Source organism: Vipera berus, assembly GCF_964194415.1.
Source record: "Vipera berus genome assembly, chromosome: 4".
Taxonomy (NCBI): domain Eukaryota; kingdom Metazoa; phylum Chordata; class Lepidosauria; order Squamata; family Viperidae; genus Vipera; species Vipera berus.
In genome coordinates, this window is record NC_138206.1 from 115,782,979 (window position 1) to 115,810,948 (window position 27,970).

Genomic DNA, 27,970 nt, shown 5'->3' on the forward strand with positions numbered 1-27,970 from the left:
ATGAAGGGTAGCACAGGTGCCATAATCAGCTTTATTTTTTATGATCACAGTACAGTAGTGTTACTAATAGCTGCAGAACATCCTAAGGACATATGCCAGGTAGTAAACAAGAAAGTATTTATGTTTAATGTGTAATATGCTGAGACAGGCTAGAAGTAACAGGGAAATCAAAATTTGAAATAAATCAATAATAATATTAATTAATAATAATAATAGGATGCCCTCTATAAAAATGCCTGCTCACTAGGACAAGAAAGAAAGAAAGAAAGAAAGAAAGAAAGAAAGAAAGAAAGAAAGAAAGAAAGAAAGAAAGAAAGAAAGAAAGAAAGAAAGAAAGAAAGAAAGAAAGAAAGAAAGAAAGAAGAGAGAGAGAGAGGAAGGAAGGAAGGAAGGAAGGAAGGAAGGAAGGAAGGAAGGAAGGAAGGAAGAAAGGAAAGAAAGAAAGAAAGAAAGAAAGAAAGAAAGAAAGAAAGAAAGAAAGAAAGAAAGGAGAGAGAGAGAGAGAAAGGAAGGAAGGAAGGAAGGAAGGAAGGAAGGAAGGAAGGAAGGAAGGAAGGAAGGAAGGAAAGAAAGAAAGAAAGAAAGAAAGAAAGAAAGAAAGAAAGAAAGAAAGAAAGAAAGAAAGAGAGAGAGAGAGAGAGGAAGGAAGGAAGGAAGGAAGGAAGGAAGGAAGGAAGGAAGGAAGGAAGGAAGGAAGGAAGGAAAGAAGAAAGAAAGAAAGAAAGAAAGAAAGAAAGAAAGAAAGGAAGAAGAGAGAAGGAAGGAAGGAAGGAAGGAAGGAAGGAAGGAAGGAAGGAAGGAAGGAAGAAAGGAAAGAAAGAAAGAAAGAAAGAAAGAAAGAAAGAAAGAAAGAAAGAAAGAAAGAAAGAAAGAAAAAGAAAGAAAGAAAAGAAAGAAAGAAAGAAAGAAGGAAAGAAAGAAAGTTCTGGTAAATGCCCAGTTTCAATTATGGAGAATTTTACTACAGTGAACCTTATCTTAGTTGTCTGCATCAGATAAAGCAGTGTGCATATAAAATTTATTTGATTATCTCTGAACACTTTTAATATGAGACTTTCTTAATCTGTTGAGTGAGACTTGCCTGAAGACATGCCTAGTGTATATATAAAAGATAGCATCTTAAACTGGAATTCCATCAAGGAAACACAGGAAACTGACTCATTGCTACAACTGGCCCTTGGTTGATAATATGGACTAGAAACTGCAGAAATGTTCCCAGCTTTCTTGTAACAAAGTTGAAATTTAAGCAGAATTCTTCTGCACCCATTACAGCTGTCCTGTCACTCGACTCCTTAATTTTGCCCCTGGTGATAGTCTAACACTGCAGGTGATTTACATAATCGCAGCCTAGTTTTATCAATTCCTCAAGATGCACCTAATATTACTCATGTATATGTTTTAGTACCCCACAAATGTAGTTGACACTGGCTGATCACCTGTTCTTTGTTTCTTTTCAACTGAATGTATTATGTCTTTATTGTATGGCACATTCAAATCACATTTTGATAACCCACCCTAGAATAAAAAATATAAATTATGAAATGAAATGAAAAAGGAATGGGGAAAACATAGGACATACGGAAATGCCAATGGGTTGGCACGAGGCAATTTGATTCCTTGCTACGAGAAATTTGTCAGCAAAGTGATGCTAATTTTGAGCTTTTACTGCATGGCAGAGAAATCAATGGTCTTTCAAATTGTTCTCTCCCCCCCCCCCCGTTTATTTCATAAACGTTAATCCTCATTTAATAAGAAGGTCAGGTATTGGGGGAAAGTAATAGTTCTTCCTGCTTCCAGAGTTAATGAGGGCCAAGGAATGAAGGCAACCAGTCTCTGCAGATCTTCTTCCATGGCTGGTGGACCATGATCACCATTTGGGGACTTCTCCACTTCTTGATCATTTGGGTGATTGCAACAACAATGGAAGAGCCTGAATGCAGTGGTGGGATTCAGCCAGTTCGCACCAGTTCAGCAGAACCGGTAGCTATTTTTTTTTGTTGCCCAGGCCCAGAATCCAGCATCCACACAGAGAAACGGTTGTTCACATATTTGAATCCCGCCACTGTCTGAATCCACTTCTTTTTAGGGTGACGGTAATCCTTGATTTACACCAGCTCATTTAGAATAGAATAGAATAGAATAGAATAGAATAGAATAGAATAGAATAGAATAGAATAGAATAGAATAGAATAGAATAGAATAGAATAGAATAGAATAGAATAGAATAGAATAGAATAGAATAGAATAGAATAGAATAGAACTGGAAGGGACCTTAGAGGTCTTCTAGTCCAGTCCCCCAGTCAAGCATGAGGACCTATACCATCTCAGACAGATGATTGTCCAGTCTCTTTTTAAAAACTTCCAGCGATGGAGCGCCCACGATTTCTGGTGGCAAACTGTTCTACTGGTTGATCGTCCTCACTGTCACGAAGTTTCTCCTCAATTCCAGGTTGCTTCTCTCTCTGATCAGTTTCCAACCATTGTTTCTCGTCCTTCCCTCTGGTGCTTCGGTAAACAACCTGTCCCCCTACTTGTGATAGTCCCTCAGATACTGGAATACTGCTATCATGTCTCCCCTATTTAGTGATGGTTCAAAGTTACAACAACACTGAAAAAATGATTTATGGCCATTTTTCACACAACCATTGCAATGTCCCCACATTCACGTGACCCAAATTCGGACAACTGATTCACATTTATGATGGTTGCAATGTCATGTCATCATGGCTTGCGACCTTCTGACAAGCGAAGTCAATGAGGAAGCCAGACTCACTGAACAACCATGTTACTAACTTAACCAAACTGCCATGATTCACTTAACAACTATGCTAAGAAAGGTCATAAAATGGGGCAAAAGTCACTTAACAACTATCTTGCTTAGCGACAGAAAGCTTGGGTTCAATTGCGGTTGTAAGTCGAGGTGTCTTGCGTCCTTTGGATGTCTGGGTGTGCTATGGAAAGACATGAGGAGAGGACTTGGGAAAGAAGGGGAGTGAATCAGCCATTCAAGTTAACAGTTTTATCAGAAAGTACACATCTGAACAAAGACAGCCATTTGGGATGAGGGGGCCAGAAATCCCATTTATCAACATTTGAATTTAGTTATTTATTTGCCGGATCTCTCTGGACAATCAGATCCTCCTGCTACCAGATGCAACCCTTCTGTTTTGATAAGCTGAGCTAACATAGACTCCCGCTTTTCAATTCTCCACAGATCCAACTTGGGAATTTTGCCTCTAACTTTCTTGAAATTAACTCTGCAAGGTTAGAAAACTCACATATCTAAATATAGGCTGCAAGGGCACATTCACCAAGGCTATCATCAAAACAGGCACAAGGATGTTCTTGCCATCTAAATGAAGCCGCAAGCCTTTTTCTCCATCCTAGTCAGTTTTCTGGTTGCGTCATACTTTTTTTCTAGCATCGAATTCATCGGTGGCTCCCTCGGAAGGTAGGTCCCAAATGCGAAACAAACCAGGAATTCTACTTTGAACCAGAATGTAGGTACGCCTACACCACCCCCCCAAAAAAGACATCCTATGAAGTCTAAGTAAAGGTAAAGGTTCCCTCGCACATGCGTGCTAGTCGTTTCCAACTCTAGGGGCCGGTGCTCATCTCCGTTTCAAAGCCGAAGAGCCAGCGCTTGTCCGAGGACATCTCCGTGGTCATGTGGCCGGCATGACTAGACGCCAAAGGCGCACGGAACGCTGTTACCTTCCCACCGTAGTGGTCCCTATTTTTCTATTTGCATTTTTACGTGCTTTTGAACTGCTAGGTTGGCAGAAGCTGGGACGAGTAACAGGCGCTCACTCTGCTACGTGGCACTCGGGATTTGACCCGCCAAACTGCCGACCTTCTGATCGACAAGCTCAGCGTCCTAACCCACTGAGCCACCGCCTCCCTTTAAGTACAGGTAGTCCTTGACTAACAAAAGTTCATTTCACTAGTAGGCCTGGCTTGGTCGCTCAACAGCGAGAAACTGGTGAAGTGGGCACAGCAGCCCCTGCGTCGCATGAGAAAAGCACATATTCCTTCCTCTGTCTTGACCTCTTTCTACAGAGGGATGATTGAGAACATCCTACTTAAAATTTCATGCAGCCATAAAAGTTTAATATTGTTCTAACAGTGGTGATTCATGACCTTTAAGAAATTAACATATCCCTTGTTAAGGAAGAAAGGGGGGAATAAAAAAAAAAGTGGGCAGGTGAGATTATCTAAATCATCAAGAACATGAATACCACTTTGATGTGGGCCTGAGGCTGATGGCTGATTCATATGTTATTTATCTTTACATCAGTTCCCCCCACTCCGCAAATACATCGTTCACCAGGAAAAACGAAAAGCAGCAAGAGCTATAGGTTTGAAACTAATTCTCATCTGAGAATTAATCTCGCTAAGTACACTATAACTTACTTCCAAGTAGACGTGGATGGATTAGAGTTAAATGTTACAAGAATGTTACCGAGAACTCTTTTCATGTAGGAGATCTATCAATAGCATAATTTGAAAAACATGGGTCATGTTTCATTAGAAATAAGGAAATTCCTTCTTCAGGATTTCTGGTAATTTCATAGATATGGTTCATATGGCCTCAGTATGGAAATAGTTTGTCTTCTTCTGGGATTCTTTTTTTTTTTTCTTTTTCCTCAACATTCCTTTTATTCTTAAATTTTGGCCTTGCCTGGAGGTTCCCGTCTGAGTATTAAGCAGGCCTGTTTCAAGTGCAGGAAATCAGGGACCAAAGCAGTTCAAATAAATACTGGTTTGTTGCATGGTAACACTCTCTTACAAGAATCTGAACAGCTAATGGCCAAGGCAAAGTGGTCAGGAGCACATTATAGCTGCCTCATCATCCAATCAGACCCAACCAACTCTCTCCATATTAACGTCATTTATTGAAGTAAGTCAAGGCACTCTCAAATCTTGAGATGCACTTGAGCTGGAGAGAAATCTTAAGAAGGAGTGGGAGAACTTAGTTCAGTGATGAGGGGAGAAATGTTCCATAGTATTTTTAGTACTTCAAATAGTTGTTGCATATTTGGTACTTTATTTATTTATTTATTTTATTTTTATTACATTTATATCCCGCCCTTCTCCGAAGACTCAGGGCGGCTTACAAGCTTAGCAGTAGCCTTCATTCTATGTATATGCCTGCTTGTTAGGGCTTTCCACACACCCCAAGCGGCATTATTACAAAGTCAGCTTATTGCCCCCAACAATCTGGGTCCTCATTTTACCTACCTCGGAAGGATGGAAGGCTGAGTCAACCTTGAGCCTGGTGGGATGCGAACCTGCACTAATTGCAGGCAGCTGGTGTTACTTAAGGAGGCATTAGCCCTCTGCTCCACCAAGGCTCCTTCAAATAGTTTTTGCATAGACTAGCAGCCAACAACTTGTGGCTCCCCAAATACAGCTTCTCTCAATGCTGATCATGCTGGCTGAATGCTGTTTGTTGAATAACATCTGTAAGGTGGATAGTTCTCCACCTCCACTGTGGAAGGTCAGCTCCACTTCTGACCCACTTCTCCACTAACATTGCTTACCATGCATGCCAGGCAGAGTAAAAACAGCATCAGATATAAAAGGCCTAATGCTGTTTTCCGTGTCTGTCAAGTATATTTTAGGATGCTGTTTTAATTTAGTCCCACCTGAGGTTCAGTTGAAATGCTCATATCTTTTAGCATGGTATCCCAGAAATGGTCACTCCACATAAAACACGGTGAAATATCATGTCAAGTGCAGGAAATTGGAGGTCCAACTGAATGTAGGGTTTATTGTATGCTAATGATCTCTGAACTACTAACAGTGAAAGCAAATTGGCAGGAGATATGAGCCAAAGGAATTCAAGGTGGGCTGGACTTAGATCTCTTAAGGGAACGAAGGGAATCGATGCTGATGAGGCATTTGACCCCTCCCTCCGGCTCTGTGCTTTATGTTGTTGTTAGTTGCGAAGTTGTGTCCGACCCATCACGACCCTATGGACAACGTTCCTCCAGGCCTTCCTGTCCTCTACCATCTTCTCGAGTCCATTTAAGTTCACGCCTACTGCTTCAGTGACTCCAACCAGCCACCTCATTCTCTGTTGTCCCCTTCTTCTCTTGCCCTCAATCTTTCCCAGCATTAGGCTCTTCTCCAGTGAGTCCTTCCTTCTCATTAGGTGGCCAAAGTATTTGAGTTTTAGCTTCAGGATCTGGCCTTCCAAAGAGCAGTCAGGGTTGATCTCCTCTAGGACTGACCGGTTTGATTGCCTTGCAGTCCAAGGGACTCGCAGGAGTCTTCTCCAGCACCACAGTTCAAAGGCCTCAATTCTTTGGCGCTCAGCCTTTTTTATGGTCCAACTTTCACTGCCATACATTGCAACTGGGAAGACCATAGCCTTGACTATACGCACTTTTGTTGACAGGGTGATGTCTCTGCTTTTTAGTGTGTTGTCTAGATTTGCCATAGCTTTCCTCCCGAGGAGCAAGTGTCTTTTAATTTCTTGGCTACAGTCCCCATCTGCAGTGATCTTGGAGCCCAGGAAAATAAAATCTGTCACTACTTCCATTTTCCCCCCATCTATTTGTCAGGAATTGAGAGGGCCGGATGTCATGATCTTGGTTTTCTTAATGTGCTTTATAGCTCAGTGCTTTGTAGACCTCTCTAAGCAGTTTACAGTTTCAGCATTTTGCCCCCCCCCAACAATCTGGGTCCTCATTTTACTAACCTCAGAAGGATGGAAGGCTAAGTCAACCTTTAGCCAGTGAGATTCGAACTGCCAAACTGCAGGCAGCCAGCAGTCAGCAGAAGTAGCCTGCAGTACTGTAGTACTGCACGCTAACCACTGCACTACATGGCTCCTACACTGCGCTTAATCATCTTCTACAATCTTTGTTTGTTTACCTTCCTAGTTCAGCCTCTTCAGATTATGCTACGTCCTGCTATTTGTAAACCAGAATATATATCAGAATAATTCCTACAGTAAATATATAAATAAACACACACATGTTTGGAGTGTTAGCAGAGAAATCAGTCTATTTTTCAAGGAAATTTTGACACTTGCAAAGAGTTTGAGATTTGGAAGAAAAAAAAGATTATGAGAGAAAGAGAGTTTTGAGCACTTGTTTTCAAAAAGTTTGGGATGAATGGGTTTGTATTGTATCGTTTTTCACTTTCTAATTAGGTTTCAAATTATTTTTGTGACAGATTCTTCCGTTTTCATATGTCTTGGATGCCCCCGGAAAATATGGTTCTTTCCCTGCTGCAAAGAGTTGCACGTATTAAAAATGAACCACACGCAGGAGATTTTAAAATAAAATAACATAAAATAACATGGAATGGAAAAAATGGCATTTTTTAAAAATAAATTTATTCAATTCCCACTTTTGAAAATCTTTCATTTTCAAAAGCTATGCCTCAAAATTCTTCAATTATCTTCTCCCAACTTTGTCAGGAAAGAGATTACACATTCTCTGGTAACAATCAGGAAGATAACACGGATGAATGACTGTATTGTTGCTGAATCTCAAATAGACTTTAACAAGTCTTCTTCATTCCCATCAAGTCTCCTGATGAAATTTCATGGCAGCTGTATATAAATATGATTTTCTACCATCTTCTTTCAGGATGAGGATGGAGGGATAAATAATGTTGATTTTAGTCCAAGGCCAGAGATGTAAAAAGGAAGCATTACAAACACAGCCCCAAACAGCAAAATCTGTTTTAGAAAATTATTAGCATTGAAAATGCAGACTTTATTCTGTGGATCTGCCTTTGTATCACCTGCAGTACTACTTTTTTCCCAGTAAGTACAGCTCCAGAAGGAAGCCATGGGTAATATCTGGATTTGTGGGTAATATCTGGATTTGAATCACGTAAAAGGAGAGGAACATAAGCTGGGCTTGATCTACCCAGACATAAAAGTTATATTAGTGGATGATTCGATTTCTCATAAAATAAATAATTCAATGTCATGTGTGAACTGACTAGTTAAAGCCAGAAACATGGGGGTGTAGGCACTCTGAATTAGAGGCGTCTACAAACTGGGTTTGGAAAAAAAAATCATTTTTTTTTCAGGCTAGGAAATTACATAGTAGTACCATGAAGAATGGGACGCAGTGGCTCATTGGGTTAGGACTGAGCTTGTCGATCAGAAGGTTGGCAGTTTGGCGGGTCGAATCCCGAGTGCTGCGTAACAGAGCGAGCACCTGTTACTTGTCCCAGCTTCTGCCAACCTAGCAGTTGGAAAGCAGGTAAAAATGCAAGTAGAAAAATAGGGACCACTCTGGTGGGAAGGTAACAGCGTTCCGTGTGCCTTTGGCATCTAGTCATGCTGGCCACATGACTATGGAGATGCCCTCAGACAAACGCTGGCTCTTCGGCTTTGAAACGGAGATGAGCACCGGCCCCTAGAGTTGGAATTGACTAGCACGCATGTGTGGGGGAACCTTTACCTTTACCATGAAAAAAGTCACTGGAAATGTAATAAAAAATGGTAGAGGTTCTAGAACATAGAACACAGAATAATAGGGTTGAAAGGGACCCTGGAGCTATACAGTAACTAGAATAACCAAACTGGAAGGAACTTTGGGGGTCTTCTAGCCCAACTCCTTGTTCAAACAGGAGACTCTATTTATACTCAAAGACCACATCGGATTATCTCTTCTGTTCTATTTCTTAGTGAAGTAATGGACCATGGCAGAAAAATCCATCCTTTGCTTTTGCTTGTCCGTCATTTCTCCGGCCCTCAAAATATCTGTATATTAAGCAGGAGTGGTAGGAAATGAATCCAACAGTGAATTTAGGGAATTAACTTAGAAATTTTCATTTTTCCAAAGCTGCCAAGGATCAGCACACTGGAAAATAAAGAGGTGCCTCTTCAGAGCATGAAAACAAGTAGCTGTACAAATGAAAAAAAGGAATATATATACTGTTATTTGTAGTATCTGTGCCCTCAGTTAATGCATTTTAATCCCTGCTCACCAAGCATGTTCAGTTCAAGATTCCTTCGAAGCTAACAAAATATTTTCCTTTATGTTTGTTTGTGTGTGTGTGTGTGTGTTTTAACATTATTACCTTGATATTCGGTAAACAGTGCATTGTCTGGGTTTACATTTAACAGACATTCACTAACAATTAAATTCTGTCATCTATAATCCACATGATAGCTTTACGTGATTTCCTCTTTTCCCCATAGTGTTCTCTTTTACCAACATTAAGTTAATACAGTTCCTATTGTTTTAATAAATGACAATTAAGGATAAAAGTTTTCTAATATTTCTAGAAATAATAATCACAGCAATATAATATTCCTTTTCTATCTAGTCATTCTGGTTGTCTCATCATATATCCTGTTTACAGTTCTTGCTTACATTTGTTTTTCCCACAGTGTTCTAAACATTTTTTTTTACTGGATAAGATTTTCTCCGAGTTAACTACATTTAAATATTTAAATCTATATATATATATTTCCTCATATAAACCAAACCAACACTTTTACCTTTCTTAAGGCATAATTAAAACTAAAACGAGAAAGAAGAAGAATGAGAATAAGAAAAAAAAGAATAAAGTAAAAAGATAATATACTGCTTAAAATCCCTATTTCCTATAAGCTAATACATGTTTAAGGGGACGCGGTGGCTCAGGGGGTTAGGACGCTGAGCTTGTCGATCAGAAGGTCGGCAGTTTGGCGGGTCAAATCCCGAGTGCCGCGTAACAGAGTGAGCGCCTGTTACTCGTCCCAGCTTCTGCCAACCTAGCAGTTCGAAAGCACGTAAAAATGCAAGTAGAAAAATAGGGACCACTATGGTGGGAAGGTAACAGCGTTCCGTGCGCCTTTGGCGTCCAGTCATGCTGGCCACATGACCACGGAGACATCCTCGGACAAGCGCTGGCTCTTCGGCTTTGAAACGGAGATGAGCACCGGCCCCTAGAGTCGGAAACGACTAGCACACATGTGCGGGGAAACCTTTACCTTTACCTTTAATACATGTTTATTTCCCAAAAAAAAAATCTTGTTCTTTTTTAATCCGTGCTCTCCAAGTATGTTCAGTTCAAGATTCCTTCGAAGCTAACAAAATGTCTTCCTTCTCTGTAGGTCTGAAGACGCATCTAGAGGTGTTTTCAGACAAAACCCAGTGACCTCTCTGAGGCCATGTTTCTGCTTGGACCTAAGCAGGGCAGAGACATGTCCTGGCTTCATTTTTCCTTTCTCCTGTTGTTGAAGAGAACAACAGAGCTGTGGCTTATCAGATAAACACAAAGCCTGTAAGAATTCCACAGCAGCAGGAGGGTTTAGGAATCTTTTGATCTCATCTCCAAGGGAGAGGCAGGAGATTGCCAGCTCACCACAAGAGATGCTTCTAGGTGTGATTTTGATTAACCTAAATTGATACCGAATTACCCGCTTTGAAAGCCTTCAAGTGCCATCTCAAAATGGAACTGTAATACATATGTACATTGGCGTAGGGAAATATTTGGCAGCATTCTGCCTGGTGATTGATATCACGGAGCTAAGCTTCAGATAAATGCGAATCTGATATTCTAATGTTTGCTACTTGCTAGAGAGGTCTTTGATATCATCCAGATTGCTTGAAGGGTGTTCTCAGAAGATATAAGCTTCTGTTGTTTTTTTTTTTTTTTGTTTACTAGACTACAATTTGATACTTGCATCCTCTTAGTAGAACTGGTACGCATCAATTTGTCTCTCAACCTAATAAATTACATTGCGGCACTCCAAATTCACTATTCTGCACTTCAACCATTGGCTGTTCTTTTTCTTTGGTACATTGGAAGGTCCGCAAGAAATGTTATTTGCCTACGAGCAAAAACTGGTGGGGCCATAAAATACACAAAGTTTGGTATAATTCTAATAAGTGCTTGGATTTTATAATTTACAAAAGTGTGCTCCATTTCAGCCCCATTTGTGAAGAGTTTCTCTGCTGAGATTAGCATGAGAAACTTTTTACTTTCCCTTCTAAACAACAATGTCAGGTCATGAATTATTCAAGGCTATTCAGAGCACAGTCCTAATCTCAAGACTATCCTGGTAATTACTATTTCTGGGCTGATTGCTAATTAGGAATCTGGTTTATTTCCTTCTCCCTCCAACCCCAACTTGGGATAAAGGGAGGAAGAATCACCAACATGGGGATCCCACGTCACTACAGAGAGTAATGTGGCCTGCACCAAGCCCCATGATGAAGATGGCCCAGTAGCAAATAGTGACATCCAGGCCAGACATGAAGAACTTTGGCTTTCAAAGCCAGATGTCATCCTAACTTCTAAGTAAACTATGATGAGAGCAAGAAGCTTAGAGGCTAAGAGTGAGAGGAAAGAAGGCAAAGATCTCCCACCCTGTTTTGAGCCTGGAGAAGCTAACAAGAGCCTAGTGGGAAATACAAATCAGGGCATCAGGTAGATAAAGCCAAGCATTTTGAAGTTTCATCAACTTCAACTTAACTAACGTTAAGAGTGACCACTCAGTGGCAAGGGCTGTAGTAGCACAATAGTTAGAATGCAGTATTGCAGGTTACTCTGCCCAGTGCCGTGCGTTCGATCCTGACCGGCTCAAGTTGACTCAGTCTTCTCCTTCCGAAGTCAGTAAAATAAGTATCCAGATATTCGGGGGCAATATGCAGACTCTGCTAGCAATAGCAATAGCACTTAGACTTAGACCCCAACAATCTGGGTCCTCATTTTACTGACCTCGGAAGGATGGAATACTATGTCAACCTTGAGCTGGTCAGGATCAAACTCCTGGCAGTGGACACAGTTAGCTTGCAATATTGCAGACTAACCACTGTGACACCACAGCCCTTAACGACTCTGTAAATGACTTAGAGTGGGCTGTGAAGCATTATGGGGCAGTGTATAAGTCTAAGTGCTGTTACTATTATATAGGATTTAGATATACTCATTTATAGCTGTCTCATCCCTTTGGAAAACATAAATGGAAGAAGCGTGAGGATTACATCTAATTAATTACAATATGTTCTTATCACATCAGGCCAAAAGACAATCCATGTCTTCTAAAGCTCCTGGACTGTAAATGTACAGTTTGCATTTTTCTGCCTTTAAAAACAAAGACACCGTTTGGGGGGAAAAAAGAGAGAGAGAGAAGGAAACAAAATGAATGCTAAGCAAATGAAAAAATCGACAAACACCCACCCATCCCCCTCTTTTGACCTGGAGGAGTTAATTAGCCACTGATTCAGATTAGCTTCGGACAGATTTTTTTGTTTTTTAATTATTTTGAGCAGCCTCCTTTGGGGATCTAGTATAAAAATGTCAATGACAGAGGGAAGTGGGGAAAAAAAAACACCGGACTATAAAGTAAACATTCTTAGTGAATGTTGAGTGGTGATTGTTCTTTTTGCAACTTTGAAAACTTAAATTTCAAAACTTTTTTTTTTTTAAATGATAATAGACAAGATAAAGCCAGACATTGGCGAAGCAAAACAAGAACAAGGAAAGAAGTGTGCTCAAATAGCATCTAATGTTATCTAGGCTCACTAAATGCCAAGTGGCATGAATTTATAGTGCAATTTATCATATGATACAGATAAGAAACCCGAATGGGTAAAACTGACAGGTTTAACTGATGACATTAAGTAAAAATACAAGCAGTGTATTTATTTTTGTTTTCTTTTAAAAAAAAACATTCTGGGATAAGGATATGCATGTCTTTCCTTTCTTTCTCCTCCCCGCCCCAACACACACACACACACACACACACACACACACATATATATGATTACAGGAACACAACAAGTTAAAACAAATCTGCGGCTGCCACAATGTATATCACCATAAACAAGGAAAGTTTGTTGTTTTTGAAGTTCATTGCTACAAGTCTTATCTATTTGCTTCCAGAGCTGGCTACCTATGTGCAGAAAAGCCACTTTTAAATGCGGTCTCCTCCTGTAGCGTATGAAATACACAAATAAGATTTGGTTCTGGATGGCTAAGAGGCTATTAAGCAGACATTCTCCCGTCTCACCCCACGGAGTTGGTCATTGTCTCCCCAAAGGCATGTTCCACATGGGTGAGTGATTTGCCCGGCAAGCCAAGAAACTGCAGAGGTTGCAAGAAACCCTCAGCCATAGGCAACATAAATAGGTGAAGGGTTTGATCAACGATAATGGAGATTTTGCTTGGTAGATGGAAGTGAAGGCATGACACAAATTAGTCATGCTGCATGATGGGCCCTGTCAGAGCAAAGGTGGGGGGGGGAACCAACAACAACAGACAATGTCGAAGCTATGTTTCAAATGGAGCTGCACGATTAATGAAGTGGCATCTTGCTTACATCAAAAGTTTGTGCCGCAATTAATGTCTTCATTTATAAGATGTCACAGCGAGTTTTGCTAGTTAGGGCTAACTAATTAACAGAGGTAAGTTTGTGTCTCATGCACAATCATCACAATGTGCATGTGTATATTGCACAGGGTTTTGTAAGAAGGAGACAATGTGGTGAGGGGGGGAAGACAACATTCTGCAATTGCCACAGAGTCACAACATACGGTTATGTACAGAATGCAGGACTGAACATTTGGAGGGGGGAAGTACCGGTAATTCCTTCCTTCCTTCCTTCCTCCCTCCCTCCCTCCCTCCCTCCCTCCCTCCCTCCCTCCCTTCCTTCCTTCCTTCCTTCCTTCCTTCCTTCCTTCCTTCCTTCCTTCCTTCCACCATCTATATCCATCCATCTATCAATTCATCTAATTGTATTTATATCTTATTAGCGTTATTGTGGTCCATCTCTGCTAAAATATCAGGAGCCAGAGTAATAATAGAATATAATTTCCAATATTAAATGATGGGTTGTGGTGTTTTGCACAGTTGGCTATGTTCAGCAGGACTGCACAACCTAAGAAAAATTCTGCCCATTTAAATTACTTGTTGTGGTGGCAAAACTCAGCTTTATTATGGAGAATAGTTATTCCCTTGGTGCAGCATTAAGTTATTTAGTTCCTAGCAGAGAGGCTTCATTTCTTATTTATTTACAATGTTTGTATATTATCCCCATAACAATGTTCCCGGGACGTCTTACAGAAAACCAACATAAAAGCAATTTAAATACAAAATACAAAAAAACATAAAACCGTCGAATCAAAAGCAACATAAAGGATGACAGCAGCATCCATAGTACGTCCCAATTATGCACACACTTAAAAGCAAGACCCAGACAATGAATTATTTAGAAGGTCTGAATTCATAGAAAGGTTTTCATCTCGAAGAAAAGACTGCACAAATGGCCTCAATTGGCTCCAAGCAAACATTTCTACAAAGACTGGTTCATGCCCCCTCCCCAAAGAAATACATAGCCCATGAGGTGCTTCTTCAATCAGTAGTCACATGGAGTTCCTGAAAAACATTTTCCAAATACAGTCATCCCTCTAGCAATTTACAAAGCACATGATCAAAATTTCTACTTGAATTAGACCCGGAGACATATTGGAAGACATCATATATTGATGATAGCAATAGCAGTTAGCAGTTAGACTTATATACTACTTAACGGTGTTTTATATCCCTCTCTAAGCGGTTTACAGAATCAGCATATTGCCCTCATTTTACTGAGGGCATTTTACCAACCTCAGAAGGATGGAAGGCTGAGTCAACCTTGAGCCAGTTAGGATCGAACTCCTGGCAGTGGGCAGAGTCGGCTTGCAACACTGCCTTCTAACAACTGTACCACCACAGGTTGTGATGAGGTCAGATTTCTAGGTTCCACTTAGGAACCTAGACTTGGGACCAAGTGCTATGTCAAATCAACTTACGAAAGAGCAGTGTACAATATGTTGCCTATAGACTAACATATGGGTAAAGGATAAGCTAGCCACAATGTAAAGGAATGACCTGAGATTTCAGTAACAGGGCTGGATTGATCATACCATCATAGAATCATGGGATTAGACAGGATCTTGCAGGTCTTCCAATCATCCTCTTGCCCTAGACAGAGTTTCTATCCCAGTCAAGTAGCTTCCCAATTTTTCCTTGGATCCACCAATGATGGACACCTCAAGATCCTGGAAGACAAGTTTTTTTTTTTTCACTGCTTAAAGCTTTCACAAAATCTTATTGTGACAAATCTATACAATTTTCAGTTTATTCAGTCTACTATATTATTATTATTTTTCTCTCAGCATATCTACTTTGATCCCCTTCCAAAGGATACTTTTCCATCCATTGTGTGTATTCTGGATGTTCCTCCTATCAAATCTTGAAATTCCTGGTATTTTTAACATCTCATTTGGGGGCTGGGCCCTTTTTGTTAAAATGCAGTGAATTTTTGCCATTTTCTCTACTTAGTTCTCTACTGGGCCAAATGTTGTTGTTGTTGTTGTTGTTATTATTATTATTATTATTATTATTATTATTATTATTATTATTATTATTATTATTATTATTATTATTATTATTATTATTATTATTAATAATAATAATAATAATAATAATAATAATAATAATAATAATAATAATAATAATAATAATAATAATAATAATAATAATAATAATAATAATAATTTATTTTGTATACCGCCCTTCTCCCAAAGGACTCAGGGCGGTGAACAGGGCAATACATAATAAAAAACAAGATACAAAAATTAAAAAGTAATTAAACAGCAATGCCCGTAATAAATTAATACAGATTAAGACCAATTTATAAAACCAACCCCATTAAAGGCAACAGAATAATTTCTCTGCTTGGAGACATATAATTCAAAATTTGCACAGGCTCATCTTGAGCTCTGTTTTGACTTTTATTGTCCTAAAGAATTTGCAGATGGTGATCCACAATTTAGCTCTAGAAACTACAATAATTAATCTGCCTTTTCTTAAGGTTGGTTGATGTTCATTCAGCATCACAACCAATCATGTCCAAAACGTCTCTCTTTCTTTTTCTGACATGATGCTGGAGTAATTTTCTGTGAGAGATAAAGATAAAGGTTTTCCTTGTCCAGTCTAGAGTGTGGTGCTCCTTCCCATTTCTTAGTTGAGGGAGCCAGCGTAATGGTCATGACTGTATGCCGAGGTGCATGGAATGTTGTTACCTTCCCACCGAAGTGGTACCTATTTATCTACTCACGGCTGCATGCTTTTGAACTGGTAGATAGGCAGGAGCTGGAGGCAACTAACGGGAGCTCACACTGAAGTGGTACCTATTTATCTACTCACATTTGCATGCTTTTGAACTGCTAGATGGGCAGGAGCTGGGGGCAAGTAACGGGAGCTCACACCAAAGTGGTACCTATTTATCTACTCAGAGTTGCATGTTTTTGAACTGCTACAGTAGATGGGCAGGAGCTGGGGGCAAGTAACAGGAGCTCACACCGAAGTGGTACCTATTTATCTACTCAGAGTTGCATGTTTTTGAACTGCTACAGTAGATGGGCAGGAGCTGGGGGCAAGTAACAGGAGCTCACACCGAAGTGGTACCTATTTATCTACTCAGAGTTGCATGTTTTTGAACTGCTAATGTAGATGGGCAGGAGCTGGGGGCAAGTAACAGGAGCTCACACTGAAGTGGTACCTATTTATCTACCCAGAGTTGCATGCTTTTGAACTGCTAGATGGACAGGAGCTGGAGGCAAGTAACGGGAGCTCACACCATCATGCAGCATTTGAGTCTTGAATCCAGGCCATGAGCTTTCCAGCTGACAAGCTCAGGTCTTTAACCACTGAGCCATCACACCCCTCTTCTGCAAGATATCACAAACCACTGTGAACCTGTGAGATTCCCAGCAAGATTTCATTCATGAGGAGTAAGATATGTGCTCTTGCTTCTTCCTTTCTGGACACTTCCACAAATGGTTCCACAGTACACATTTCATTAAATTAAGAATGGAGACATAAACATTTCAATATTTTTTTTTACTATTTTTACAGACACTGGACAGTTCTTCTGCCTTGAAATTCTCACCTCAAACTCTTGCCTTTTTCCTCCTTTCTCTAATAAACCAAATGCAATTTTTCCTATTAGGAAAATAGGGATAGCCCCTAAATGTTGATCAAAGCAAAAAGCCCCTAAATGTTGATCAAAGGGAGTCGGTGGGTTTAATTTTGATCTAGTAATTCTGCATGCTTCTCGTTATTACGCAGATCTTTTCTAGATCTGATATAACTTGAGAACAGCAGTTGCAATTATGTCAGGGGAAACAATGTTGATCTCCAGAATTCTCCTCTTGTTCTTAAATGCTTAAAGTAAAGTAATCTCTCCTTTGAGTCAAGTTTGATTTCTGGCAACTTCAGAGGTATGTCAAGAACATTTGGCACTGTCAATTCTGGTAGTTTATCCAATCGTTCTGGGGATTTGTGTGGTCTCCCAAGCAAACATCAATCTGGTTTGCTCAATTTGGCTGTTTTTAAGGTCGGACACAGTTGGCAAAGTGTTACCTTGGGCTGGACTTAGACCAAAATAATATTTGTCGATATTTTATATATGGTGCACTTTCCTGATCAATGCATTACATTCCTTTTTCCTTGAGAAAATTATAAGTATAGGCATGTTTTGTGTGTGTGTGTGTGTGCATGCATGTGTGCATGCATGTAACATCTATGTATGTGTGCATGTATATGTGTGTTTATGTACGTATGTATTGTCACTAGATTCCAGTGATATTGCAATACACTATTCGTATATATTGATGTTCAAAATAGGTTTTTTGTCATTTATCTGCATCTTTGGTTAGTTAGCAATTTACGCTGTTTAGGAATTATTCTATGTATATGAACTAGCTTATAATGGAAGATTCCTGTCTCTCTATATATTTTTTTCTCTCTCCTTACAAATAATATCCTGAACTGACACTTTCTAATTTTTATTTTTTTAAAAATAGGCTTATGAACTTTCTCTAAATCAAAATGATAAGCAATTCATTTTACATCTGGCAGGTGGGGGGAAAAACAATCTTGGCTTATATTACACAGAAAGGTTTCATTAAAAGGCTAAATGACACATTGTTTGCATTTAAACTACGGGTTTGGATTGTTACATTTCTCATGGGGCTTCATTTCACCTCCTCAGATTCACTTATATTTGGCTTTATTGCATTTAAATGAACAATCAAGCAATACTTTCCTTATTACCAACTGAAACAGCTGCCCAGTTAATATTTACAAATGTTTCAATATTTCAAAGTCAGTATAATGCCACTTTACAATACCTCGGTAAGGCCAAACTTGGAATACTGCATCTAGTTTTGGTTACCACAATGCAAAAAAAAGATGTTGAGACTCTAGAAAGAGTGCAGAGAAGAGCAACAAAGATGATCAAGGGACTGGAGGCTAAAACATATAAGGAACGGTTGCTGGAATTGGGTATGTCTAGTTTAATGAGGAGAAGGATGAGGGGTGACATGATAGCAGTCTTCCAATATCTCAGGGGCTGCCACAAAGAAGAGGGAGTCAAGCTATTCTCCAAAGCACCTGAAGGCAGAACAAGAAGCAACAGATGGAAACTTTATTTATAATTTATATTTATAATTTTATTTATATACCGCCCTTCTCCCGAAGGACTCAGGGCGATGAACAGGGCAAATATATAAAAATACAAAAATACAAAAGTTTTAAAAGAATTAAATACAATGCCCAAACTAAAACAGTAAATACATATATTGAAAAACAACAATAAAATCCCAAACCCATCCCCCCATCAGGCCAGGCTGGCTTGTACGAATAAGTGTGTCTTCAGATCGCGTCGGAAAGAGCGAAGGTCGGGCGCCATCTGGAGCTCAACCGGCAAATGATTCCATAAATCCGGGGCGCCCACAGAGAAGGACCTCCCCCTGGGGGCCACCAGACGACATTCTCTGACCGGTGGCACCCTGAGGAGGCCCTCTCTGTGGGAACGCACAGGGCGGAGGGAAGTTGATGCCTAATCAAGGAAAGAAGCAACCTAGAACTAAAGAGAAATTTCCTGACAGTGAGAACAATTAATCAGTGGAACAATCTGCCTCCAGAAGCGGTGAATGCTCCAACACTGGAGATCTTTAAGAAGAAGAGACTGGACAGCCATTTGTCTGAAATGGTATAGGGTTGGACTAGATGACCTCGAAGGTCCCTTCCATCATCATCATCATCATTTGACCAAGTTACTGGGAAATCTGTCAGCTACTCACCTCCTATTATTATTATTATTATTATTATTATTATTATTATTATTATTATTATTATTATTATTATTATTATTATTATTACTATTACATCCACTGCAATGTAAAATAGACAGTGAGCTACGTGCTGCATCCTAGCATCTGCTGCTGATTTATTTCCAAAGTTTTAATGAATTGCAACAGAATGAAACAATGGTAAATCTGAGGCAGCCCTAAAGACATTGAAGGAACATCTGTTGCAAATATATCTATCACAGGAAGTGCTGAATGGTGCTTCTTGCAAACTAGTAATAAGAGGATAAAATTGAGCAAGGTTATGCTAATTTTGAGCTGGGAAGTCAGTGTGAAGTACAGCATGGCATAAAATTGTGCTTCTATCACCCTGTTGTGAGAACTGTGCATCCAACTCAATATGGAACTTTCTTCTAAGAACATTCAGAGAAGAACAATAACCCAAGAATGATCACTGTCTTTGCTATAATTACCACAATTCATCACGAGGAAGGGGAAACAGGCTCCAAATATCTATCATAAAATGAAGTTCACGTTTAAAGCTCCAATAATATTCTCCAGCTGCTCTTTCTTAAGGTATGTCATGCATATATAATGCACAATGTATCTACCCAATTATGATCGTCTCAAACACCGAGAGATTGACTTTGTACTTGTATAGTAAAAATAACAAGGCTAATTCCTCCCCCCCAAAAAATTCTACCCCATTTTGTTTTGACTGTTATCGACACTTTTAAGCAGCTTGCATTATCCCCACCTCAGTTAAGAGTTGAATGGAAAGTATTGCCTCCAATGTTATAATTTGCCAGCAGTTGGCAGTACTGCACACCCTAGCCTTCTTGTTTCACTTCAGTTGTCAGGAAGGTGTTGTGAGAAGAAGTTGTATATTATTCATAATGAAATGGAAGCCTAGGGTGAGTTTCCATCAGTATGCCTTAAGGAAGGTACTGTGCTTGAATTTTTGATAGCCTAAGAAATTCTCCAATGGAAACATACCACCAAATGCAAGTTGTTTATACCAATGAGTGTGTTGTCATGGGTACTGTGTATTGCTGGGTCAAAAAACATAAATGCAATGTCCCAGGCAGAGCTGATTTGTGCAAACAAGAACAAAGTGAATGGCCTGTGACAGCAACTGGCAAGTTTGCAGGAGAAAGTTTGATGAACTCATTAACGACAATCAGCAGATCACTCAAACAGAAATTGCTTCCCAGCGGTGGCATTTCACAAGAATATGTGGGCTATGTTCTTCAGTGTCAAAAGATTGTGTTAGTTGGGTTCCTTGCATGCTGATGGCAGAGATAAAATCTAGCAAATGTTGTCGGGCTACAGCAACAAAAGTGAAGAATTTATTCACAGGATCATGACAGCACACAAAACGTGGGCTCAAAAGCTTCAACCTTAAACTTCTAATATGTCTCTAGACTTCCAACATTCCATTGAAGGATGTGACTTCATATACTTGGCTGTAAAATCACTCTTTCTCCCTGCCTGGGTCAAATGCAGTGTCCTAAGTTCAAAACCACTCTCAGCCATGGAAACTGTCTTTGGATCAGCCTGTCGGACCTACCTAACTTGCAAATATGTTTCTGGGAATTAAATTAAGAGAGATACTCATATCAGGCAATTTTAGGTCTTGGAGAAAGGGGAGAACCAAAACCAGGGGTAGGCAACCTTGGCTCTTTTAGGACTTGTGGACTTCAACTCCCAGAATTCCTGAGTCAGCATGGCTGACTCAGGAATTCTGGGAGTTGGTCCACGAGTCCTAAAAGAGCCAAGGTTGCCTACCCTACCCTAAACCTATCTCTAACAATGAGAGAAGCCATCCTTTTAACCCTTTGATCTCCCAAGACCTTTGAAAGCTTGCAGATTTTGTTAATAATAATAATAAAAAACATTGCTTCTGGATTTTTCCCCTCAAGTCCAGTATGGATATTATTACATTTTACAGAATAGTTACTCTTATTATGCAACATTTGATGGCAAGAATAAAAAGTCATGATTCACTGGTCCCCTGAGGTTCCTTAATGCCTCTTGTATCATTAAAGGCCCCTCTGTATCACAACATTAAAATGTGTCAGCACAAACTAGTTTGAGCCTTTAGGGGGTTCCTTGAAGTTGTTTTATTATTATTATTATTATTATTATTATTAACCTTCTTAAGATAGCAACTTTTAATGTGCATTTATTGTTAGACTCTGCTTTTCATCTCAACTAGCCCCATAAGCTGACAGATGTCTTCCTTATGCAACTCTATGTTCCCCAAAGTTTGTCCAGAGGGGGGGAAAAAGATAGAACATGAACAAATAAAGTTGGAAAGCTCTGAAGATGTTAGAAGCCCACAGAATATTAAAAAAATAATAATAACTGGGACCTTCTGCTGCAAATAAAAGTGCAAAACCATCATTCAGCAGCAAAAAGAGCCAAAAACCAGCTTAGCAGTAAAAAAAAAAAAAGAAGAAGAAGGAAAGATGCAAGACTGAGAAGGTTAAATAAGTCGAAGCCACTAAAGGTAGTGGCTGTAAGTAGTAGAGTAATCAAGGTTGCAACTTATGACTTAAGACGGTGGTCTTCAAACTTGGCAACGTTAAGACTTGTGGACTTCAAGTCCCAGAATGCCTCAGCCAGTCTTAACGTTGCCAAGTTTGAAGACCCCTGAGAGGTAATCACGGTTTCTCACCCAAGGAAAAGTTTGTTTAACACTTTCAAATAAAAACCTTGACTCCATATTAAAATTAAAAGATTGCATACAACGATGAGGCTTCACGCTTATCCAGCGTTGTTTTAAGTGATTACAATATATCAGAATATCTAAATTGCATACGTGTATTCAAGGAGCACAATTAGATGTCTATACGTATATCAGGGATTACAGTCAGATGCACAAAAAGGCATTTAAAAGAATGCATTCACATGTTCACATTCCTAGATATTATTTAGTACCACCGATCAAAAAAAGCTCCTGTGTGCCAAAAGGTAGAATAGATTGTTGTTGTTAGCTGCCAAGTCATGTCCGACTCATTGCGACCCTATGGACAATGTTCCTCCAGGCCTTCCTGTCCTCTACCATCTTCTGGAGTCCATTTAAGCTCACGCTTACTGCTTCAGTGACTCCATCCAGCCACCTCATTCTCTGTCGTCCCCTTCTTCTATTGCCCTCAATCTTTCCCAGCCTTAGGCTCTTCTCCAGTGAGTCCTTCCTTCTCATTAGGTGGCCAAAGTATTTGAGTTTTAGCTTCAGGATCTGGCCTTCTAAAGAGCAGTCAGGGTTGATCTCCTCTAGGACTGACCGGTTTGATTGCCTTGTAGAATAGATAGTAAAGGTAAAGGTAAAGGTTCCCCCGCACATGCGTGCTAGTCGTTTCTGTTTCAAAGCCAAAGAGCCAGCGCTTGTCCGAGGACATCTCCGTGGTCATGTGGCTGGCATGACTAGACGCCAAAGGCGGACGGAACACTGTTACCTTCCCACCGTAGTGGTCCCTATTTTTCTACTTGCATTTTTACATGCTTTCGATCTGCTAGGTTGGCAGAAGCTGGGACGAGTAACAGGTGCTCACTCTGTTATGCGGCACTCGGGATTCGACCCGCCAAACTGCCGACCATCTGATCGACAAGCTCAGCATCCTAACCCACTGAGCCACCGCGTCCCTGTAGAATAGATAGATAACCTTCATTGTCTTTTTTTTTTACTGTGAGCACATTGGCACACATTAAAAATGAAATTTTGTTGCTTGCTCTCAAAAGGGTACACATAAAGAACACACATTTAAACATGCTATATACAACATATTTATAAACCTACAGCCTTACATATAAATATTAATCACTGTCCATCTTGAATACATAACAGAAGGAGGAAGCTTGAGGATTCACAAAGTTAATACTGTATGGCAGAAGTCCCCAACTTTTGGGGCACCAGGGACCAGTACCGTGGAAAGAGGTTTTTCTGTGGACCGGAGGAGGTGTTGTTTTGTATGCTGCCTGCATCTCACAGATGGGACTTTGCTTGTTTGTGTGGACCAGTTGCTGGCATGCCTTGGCCCAGTACTGATCCACAGACTGGGGGTTGGGGACCCCTGCTGTATGGAACAATATTGTGACTGAATCTGGATGTTCTGCTTCAGAAACCACAAAGCCTCCTCCCAGAAGGTAGAAGGGAAAAACAGGTTGTGAAGAGGATGAGTAGTGACCCAGATAATCTTACGGACCCTGCTCAAGCAACGCTTCTGTGCTATGTCCTGGATGGGAGGGGAGGGAACTGCCAATGATCTTTTCAGCCATCCTTACCACTCTCTGCACCGCCTTCCTGTCTGAAGCAGGGATGCTTCTAAACCAGATTTGTTATAATAATTGCACTTGAATAGCTCCTAAGCCGTTCCTCTGTGTTGGTTTCAAACTGGGTCAGATGTCAAGTTATTTGTACCTTCAGTTTGAAGAAAAGTAATGTTCCAAGGTTCATCTTTTCTCAGTGAGATTCTGGACATAAATAGCTTGACATTTGGGGACGATTTCAGGGGACAAGGCAGTAATTGTTCTGCTTGGTTTAAACAGGAAATGTCCAAATCATTTATCCAGGATTGGTGGTTGGTTTTTTCGAATCTGAGGTCAAAATTTCCAGAGGGCAACTCACACAGAAGGCTGCTGTAGAAATGAGAACCAGGAGCCAATTCGGATAAGAAAGATGGTTTGAACTAATGAAAACTACAGAACCCTTTCCTAAAACAATTTTCTGGCTTTTTTTTATCTTCTCTTATAAGAAAAGAATCCTTGCTGGGCAAAAAATAAAAATAAAAAAAATAAAATAAAATAAGGGGAGCAAATGGGAGAGAGACTGTTAGATAGAAAGTCAAGGAAAAGTCTGAAATATGTCTTTTTACTCTTATAAGAAGCGCACTCCCTGTTATTATTTTTTTCATGATAGGAACTTCCTTGTAAAAATACTGAAGGTGTCATATCTAATGGGGCCTGAGGTTAGCTGTCATTTGTCATCCAGCCTACACACAAAGCGACATTAAATACAGGTTTTGAATTATTTCTCCGAGATCACTTTTTAGTGCTAAATTGGTTATGGCGATGGTGATAATAAACATTAACTTTCTTTGGTCCAGAAATAACCAGGAACTTCCAACCTTGGCTGATATAACAGAACCTAAGCAGGGTCAAACCTACCTTATGAAACCATCAGGTAATTATAAACTGTAGATTAGATTGGAAAGTTGAAAAGGAGGTCCTGGAAGGAGGCAAGGGTCAACAAGCCGTGTCAAGAGAATAATATGTATGTGTCCATGAAGTCATCAGAAGGAGCTGATAACGATCATCTCAAATAAGTCAAACCAAGTCCTCTTTCTTCTACTCAAGCCTAGCCTTCTCTTCCTTGCATCAATTACATCTGAATAGAATAGAATAGAATAGAATAGAATAGAATAGAATAGAATAGAATAGAATAGAATAGAATAGAATAGAATAGAATAGAATAGAATAGAATAGAATAGAATAGAATAGAAGCTGGACGGGACCTTGGAGGTCTTCTAGTCCAACCCCCTGCTCAAGCAGGAGAACCTATACTGTCTCAGACAGGTGAATCTCTAGTCTGTTCTTAAGTCTCCAGCGATGGAGCACCCATGATTTCTGGAGGCAAGCTGTTCCACTGGTTGATTGTCCTCACCGTTAGCAAATTTCTCCTTAATTCCAGGTTGCTTCTCTCTTTGATCAGTTTCCAACCATCGTTTCTCATCCATCCCTCTGATGCTTTGGTGAACAACCTGGCTCCCTCTGCCTTGTGGCAGGCAGCCCCTCAGATACTGGAACACTGCGATCATGTCTCCCCTATTTCTTCTTTTCTTTAGACTAGCCAAACCCAAGTTCCGTAGCAATTCTTATGTTTTAGTCTCCAGACCTTTGATCATCTTAGTTGCTGTTCTCTGATTTTTCCCCCCCCCAAACTCTCAACATTTTTTTTGTGATATGGTGACCAAAATTGGCTGCAGTATTCCAGGTGTGGTCTTACTAGGGCTTTATAAAGTGGTAATAATTATCTTGATTCTGTGCCTCTGTTTATACAAGCCAGGATTGTATTAACTTTTTTGGTTGCTACTGCACATTGCTGGCTTATAGTCAAGTGATCGTCCACTAGGACTCCAAGGTTCCTCTCACAGTTATTGTTTTGAAGCCAGGTCTCGCCCAATCGGTATTAGTGCCTAAATGTAAGACTTTGCTTTTCTCCATATTGAAACTCATTTTGTTGGCCAGGGCCCATTGTTCAAGTTGGTCAAGATCTTTTTGGATCCTGAATTTGTTTTCTGAGGTGTTGGCTACTCCTGCTAGTTTGGCTACTCCTGCCATCTTGTCTTCTTCTCTATTGCAGGAGGAAAACACCTGCAAAAACTTGAGAAGTAATCTTTTAAGCAAATTTTCTATCGATAATTGTTTAATGTTTGCATGGATACTTTATTGAGAAGATGTAAGTTTAAAGAAATACAAACAAACCCTAACGTTGTTGGACCTCTCTATTCTGGATGGGTATTAAAGCTGAAATAAACAAACAGAACTTTGAATTCCTTGTTAGGTCAAATATTCAGAAATATTTCTATTTTTATTTTTAATTCCATTTATATCCCGCCCTTCTCCGAAGACTCAGGGCGGCTTACAAGCTTAGCAGTAGCCTTCATTCTATGTATATGCCTGCTTATTAGGGCTTTCACACACACCCCCAAGCGGCATTATTACAAAGTCAGCTTAATTGCCCCCAACAATCTGGGTCCTCATTTTACCTACCTTGGAAGGATGGAAGGCTGAGTCAACCTTGAGCCTGGTGGGATGCGAATCTGCACTAATTGTAGGCAGCTGGTGTTACTTAAGGAGGCATTAGCCCACTGCTCCACCAAGGCTCTATGTTTGTCAAGAAGACAAGACGTTAGTAGCCATGCTATCTGCTCATAACATAGACAACTTCCAGGCAACTACTTCATAAGAGAGAAACAAAGCAGGAAGAAAAAGCTAAAATTCATTGAGGTTACACAGGTATTTAGCATCACCATTATTCCATACTTCTATCCGAGACAACTGGGTAGTTTTTAACATTGACCAACAGCGCAAGCTTGTTCATCTTCCTTCATAAGAAAGTTTAATTTGTTTCAGCAGAGCTTCCTGCCAGATTCTGTAAGTATGTTTTGATGGAATTAAATCTAACTTAATAGAATGGGAACTTAGATTCCAATAATCATAGTGGTAATCAAGTATTTTAGCTTTGCTGATGAGATTAGGAAGTTATAGACTCACAGTTAATGGGATTGCTCAGTGTGCTTTAGTGTATTTTAAAAAAGTATTTTGTGACAGAGAAGGACAGTGTGATAAGATATTGATTTTTTTTAAGCAACTGCTGTTACCCACTAATTAACTATATTTTACAGTAACAAGTTTGAGGATTAGTCAAAATGGAAGCATCATCGTTCAAAACGTCTCCCATTCTAGAATATTTTTTTTTAACTAACACAATAGAAAAGGGTTTGGTTTTTGTTTCTGCCTATGGTTGTTGATGTCAATTATGACTCTAAAACCTGATCTTCTTTGTATCTTTAGTCAACAAATACTATACTGAATCTAAAATGAAAAGCAATTCAGCTGTGGGCTATTGCAACACAATTTTAGAGATACCTTTGGCTGTTGACATAACAAAGCTATTGGATTTCTTTCTTTTCTTCCTGCATTTGCTACAACACCAAGTAATAAATAAGTTAAGATGATGACATTGCTTCACCTCTGTTGCTGAAGATTCCTCAACTATTTTATATGCTCTGCGGTTTGCCCTGAACCCATATACAATTATGTATAGTACATTAAAAGAACTACATTTCCAGCTTTCTCTCACATCTGCAGAACTTTATCATGAAGAGTTAGAATAAAAGTAAAGACAAGCCTTTGAGAATGTTGCTAAATTATTAAATATTATTTTTTAAAGCAGCAGTATATGATAGTTCAAATCCATAAATTTCTCTTGAATCACTTGCATTTTGTGGGCACTGGTGCTATCAATTTACTAATATACTAAGTATTTATGGCTGATTACAGTTGTGTTATCTGCTTTGTCAATATACTCTATTGCATACCTGCAAATAACTGTGCTCCATTTTATTTACTTTGCCTAATATGTGTAATGTTATTGCTAAATGCTGCTTCATCTTAATGTCCTAACTCATTTTTACCCACCGGCTAACAGTGAAAAGATTGACAAAAAAAGAGGAAGACAAACATAAGGGATAAATTGTAATTGTCTAATTTTCTTCTATAAATACATGATGCAATTAAATAATATTGTGTGGTATCATTACAATGTCAGGTATCGTTTATATTTTGACCTCTTAATGCAAGCTGTGTGTGTATGAGAGAGAGTGAGAGAGAGGTGGGGGGAAGGAGAAAGAGAAAGAGGAGGATAAGAGGAAGGAGAGAGAAAAGGAAAGAAAAAGAGAGAGAGAGAGAGAGAGAGAGAGAGAGAAAGAAAGAAAGAAAGAAAGAAAGAAAGAAAGAAAGAAAGAAAGAAAGAAAGAAAGGAAGGAAGGAAGGAAGGAAGGAAGGAAGGAAGGAAGGAAGGAAGGAAGGAAGGAAGGAAGGAAGGAAAGAAAGAGAAAGAAAGAAAGAAAGAAAGAAAGAAAGAGAAAGAAAGAGAAAGAAAGAAAGAAAGAAAGAAAGAAAGAAAGAAAGAAAGAAAGAAAGAAAGAAAGAAAGAAAGAAAGAAAGAAAGAAAGAAAGAAAGAAAGAAAGAAAGAAAGAAAGAATAGGGACTGGCTCAGAAAGAAAAAAATGTATATTTTTTTCTGTTCCTCTCCCCTTTTGCACACCAAAGAGAGAAACGAGACAATTTTCACTGA

At 39.5% G+C, this 27,970-nt stretch overlaps 1 protein-coding gene across 1 annotated transcript; it reads left to right on the forward strand.

The window, feature by feature from the left end:
* On the forward strand, positions 1-27,970 carry LOC308667265 (uncharacterized protein; the record flags this gene model as incomplete). The annotated part of the gene is made up of 3 exons (XM_081326409.1): positions 1-99; positions 217-922; positions 27,669-27,970. The coding sequence occupies 3 exons, from the start codon at positions 1-3 to the stop codon at positions 27,878-27,880; spliced, it is 1,017 nt and encodes a 338-aa protein (XP_081182535.1). The 3' UTR covers positions 27,881-27,970.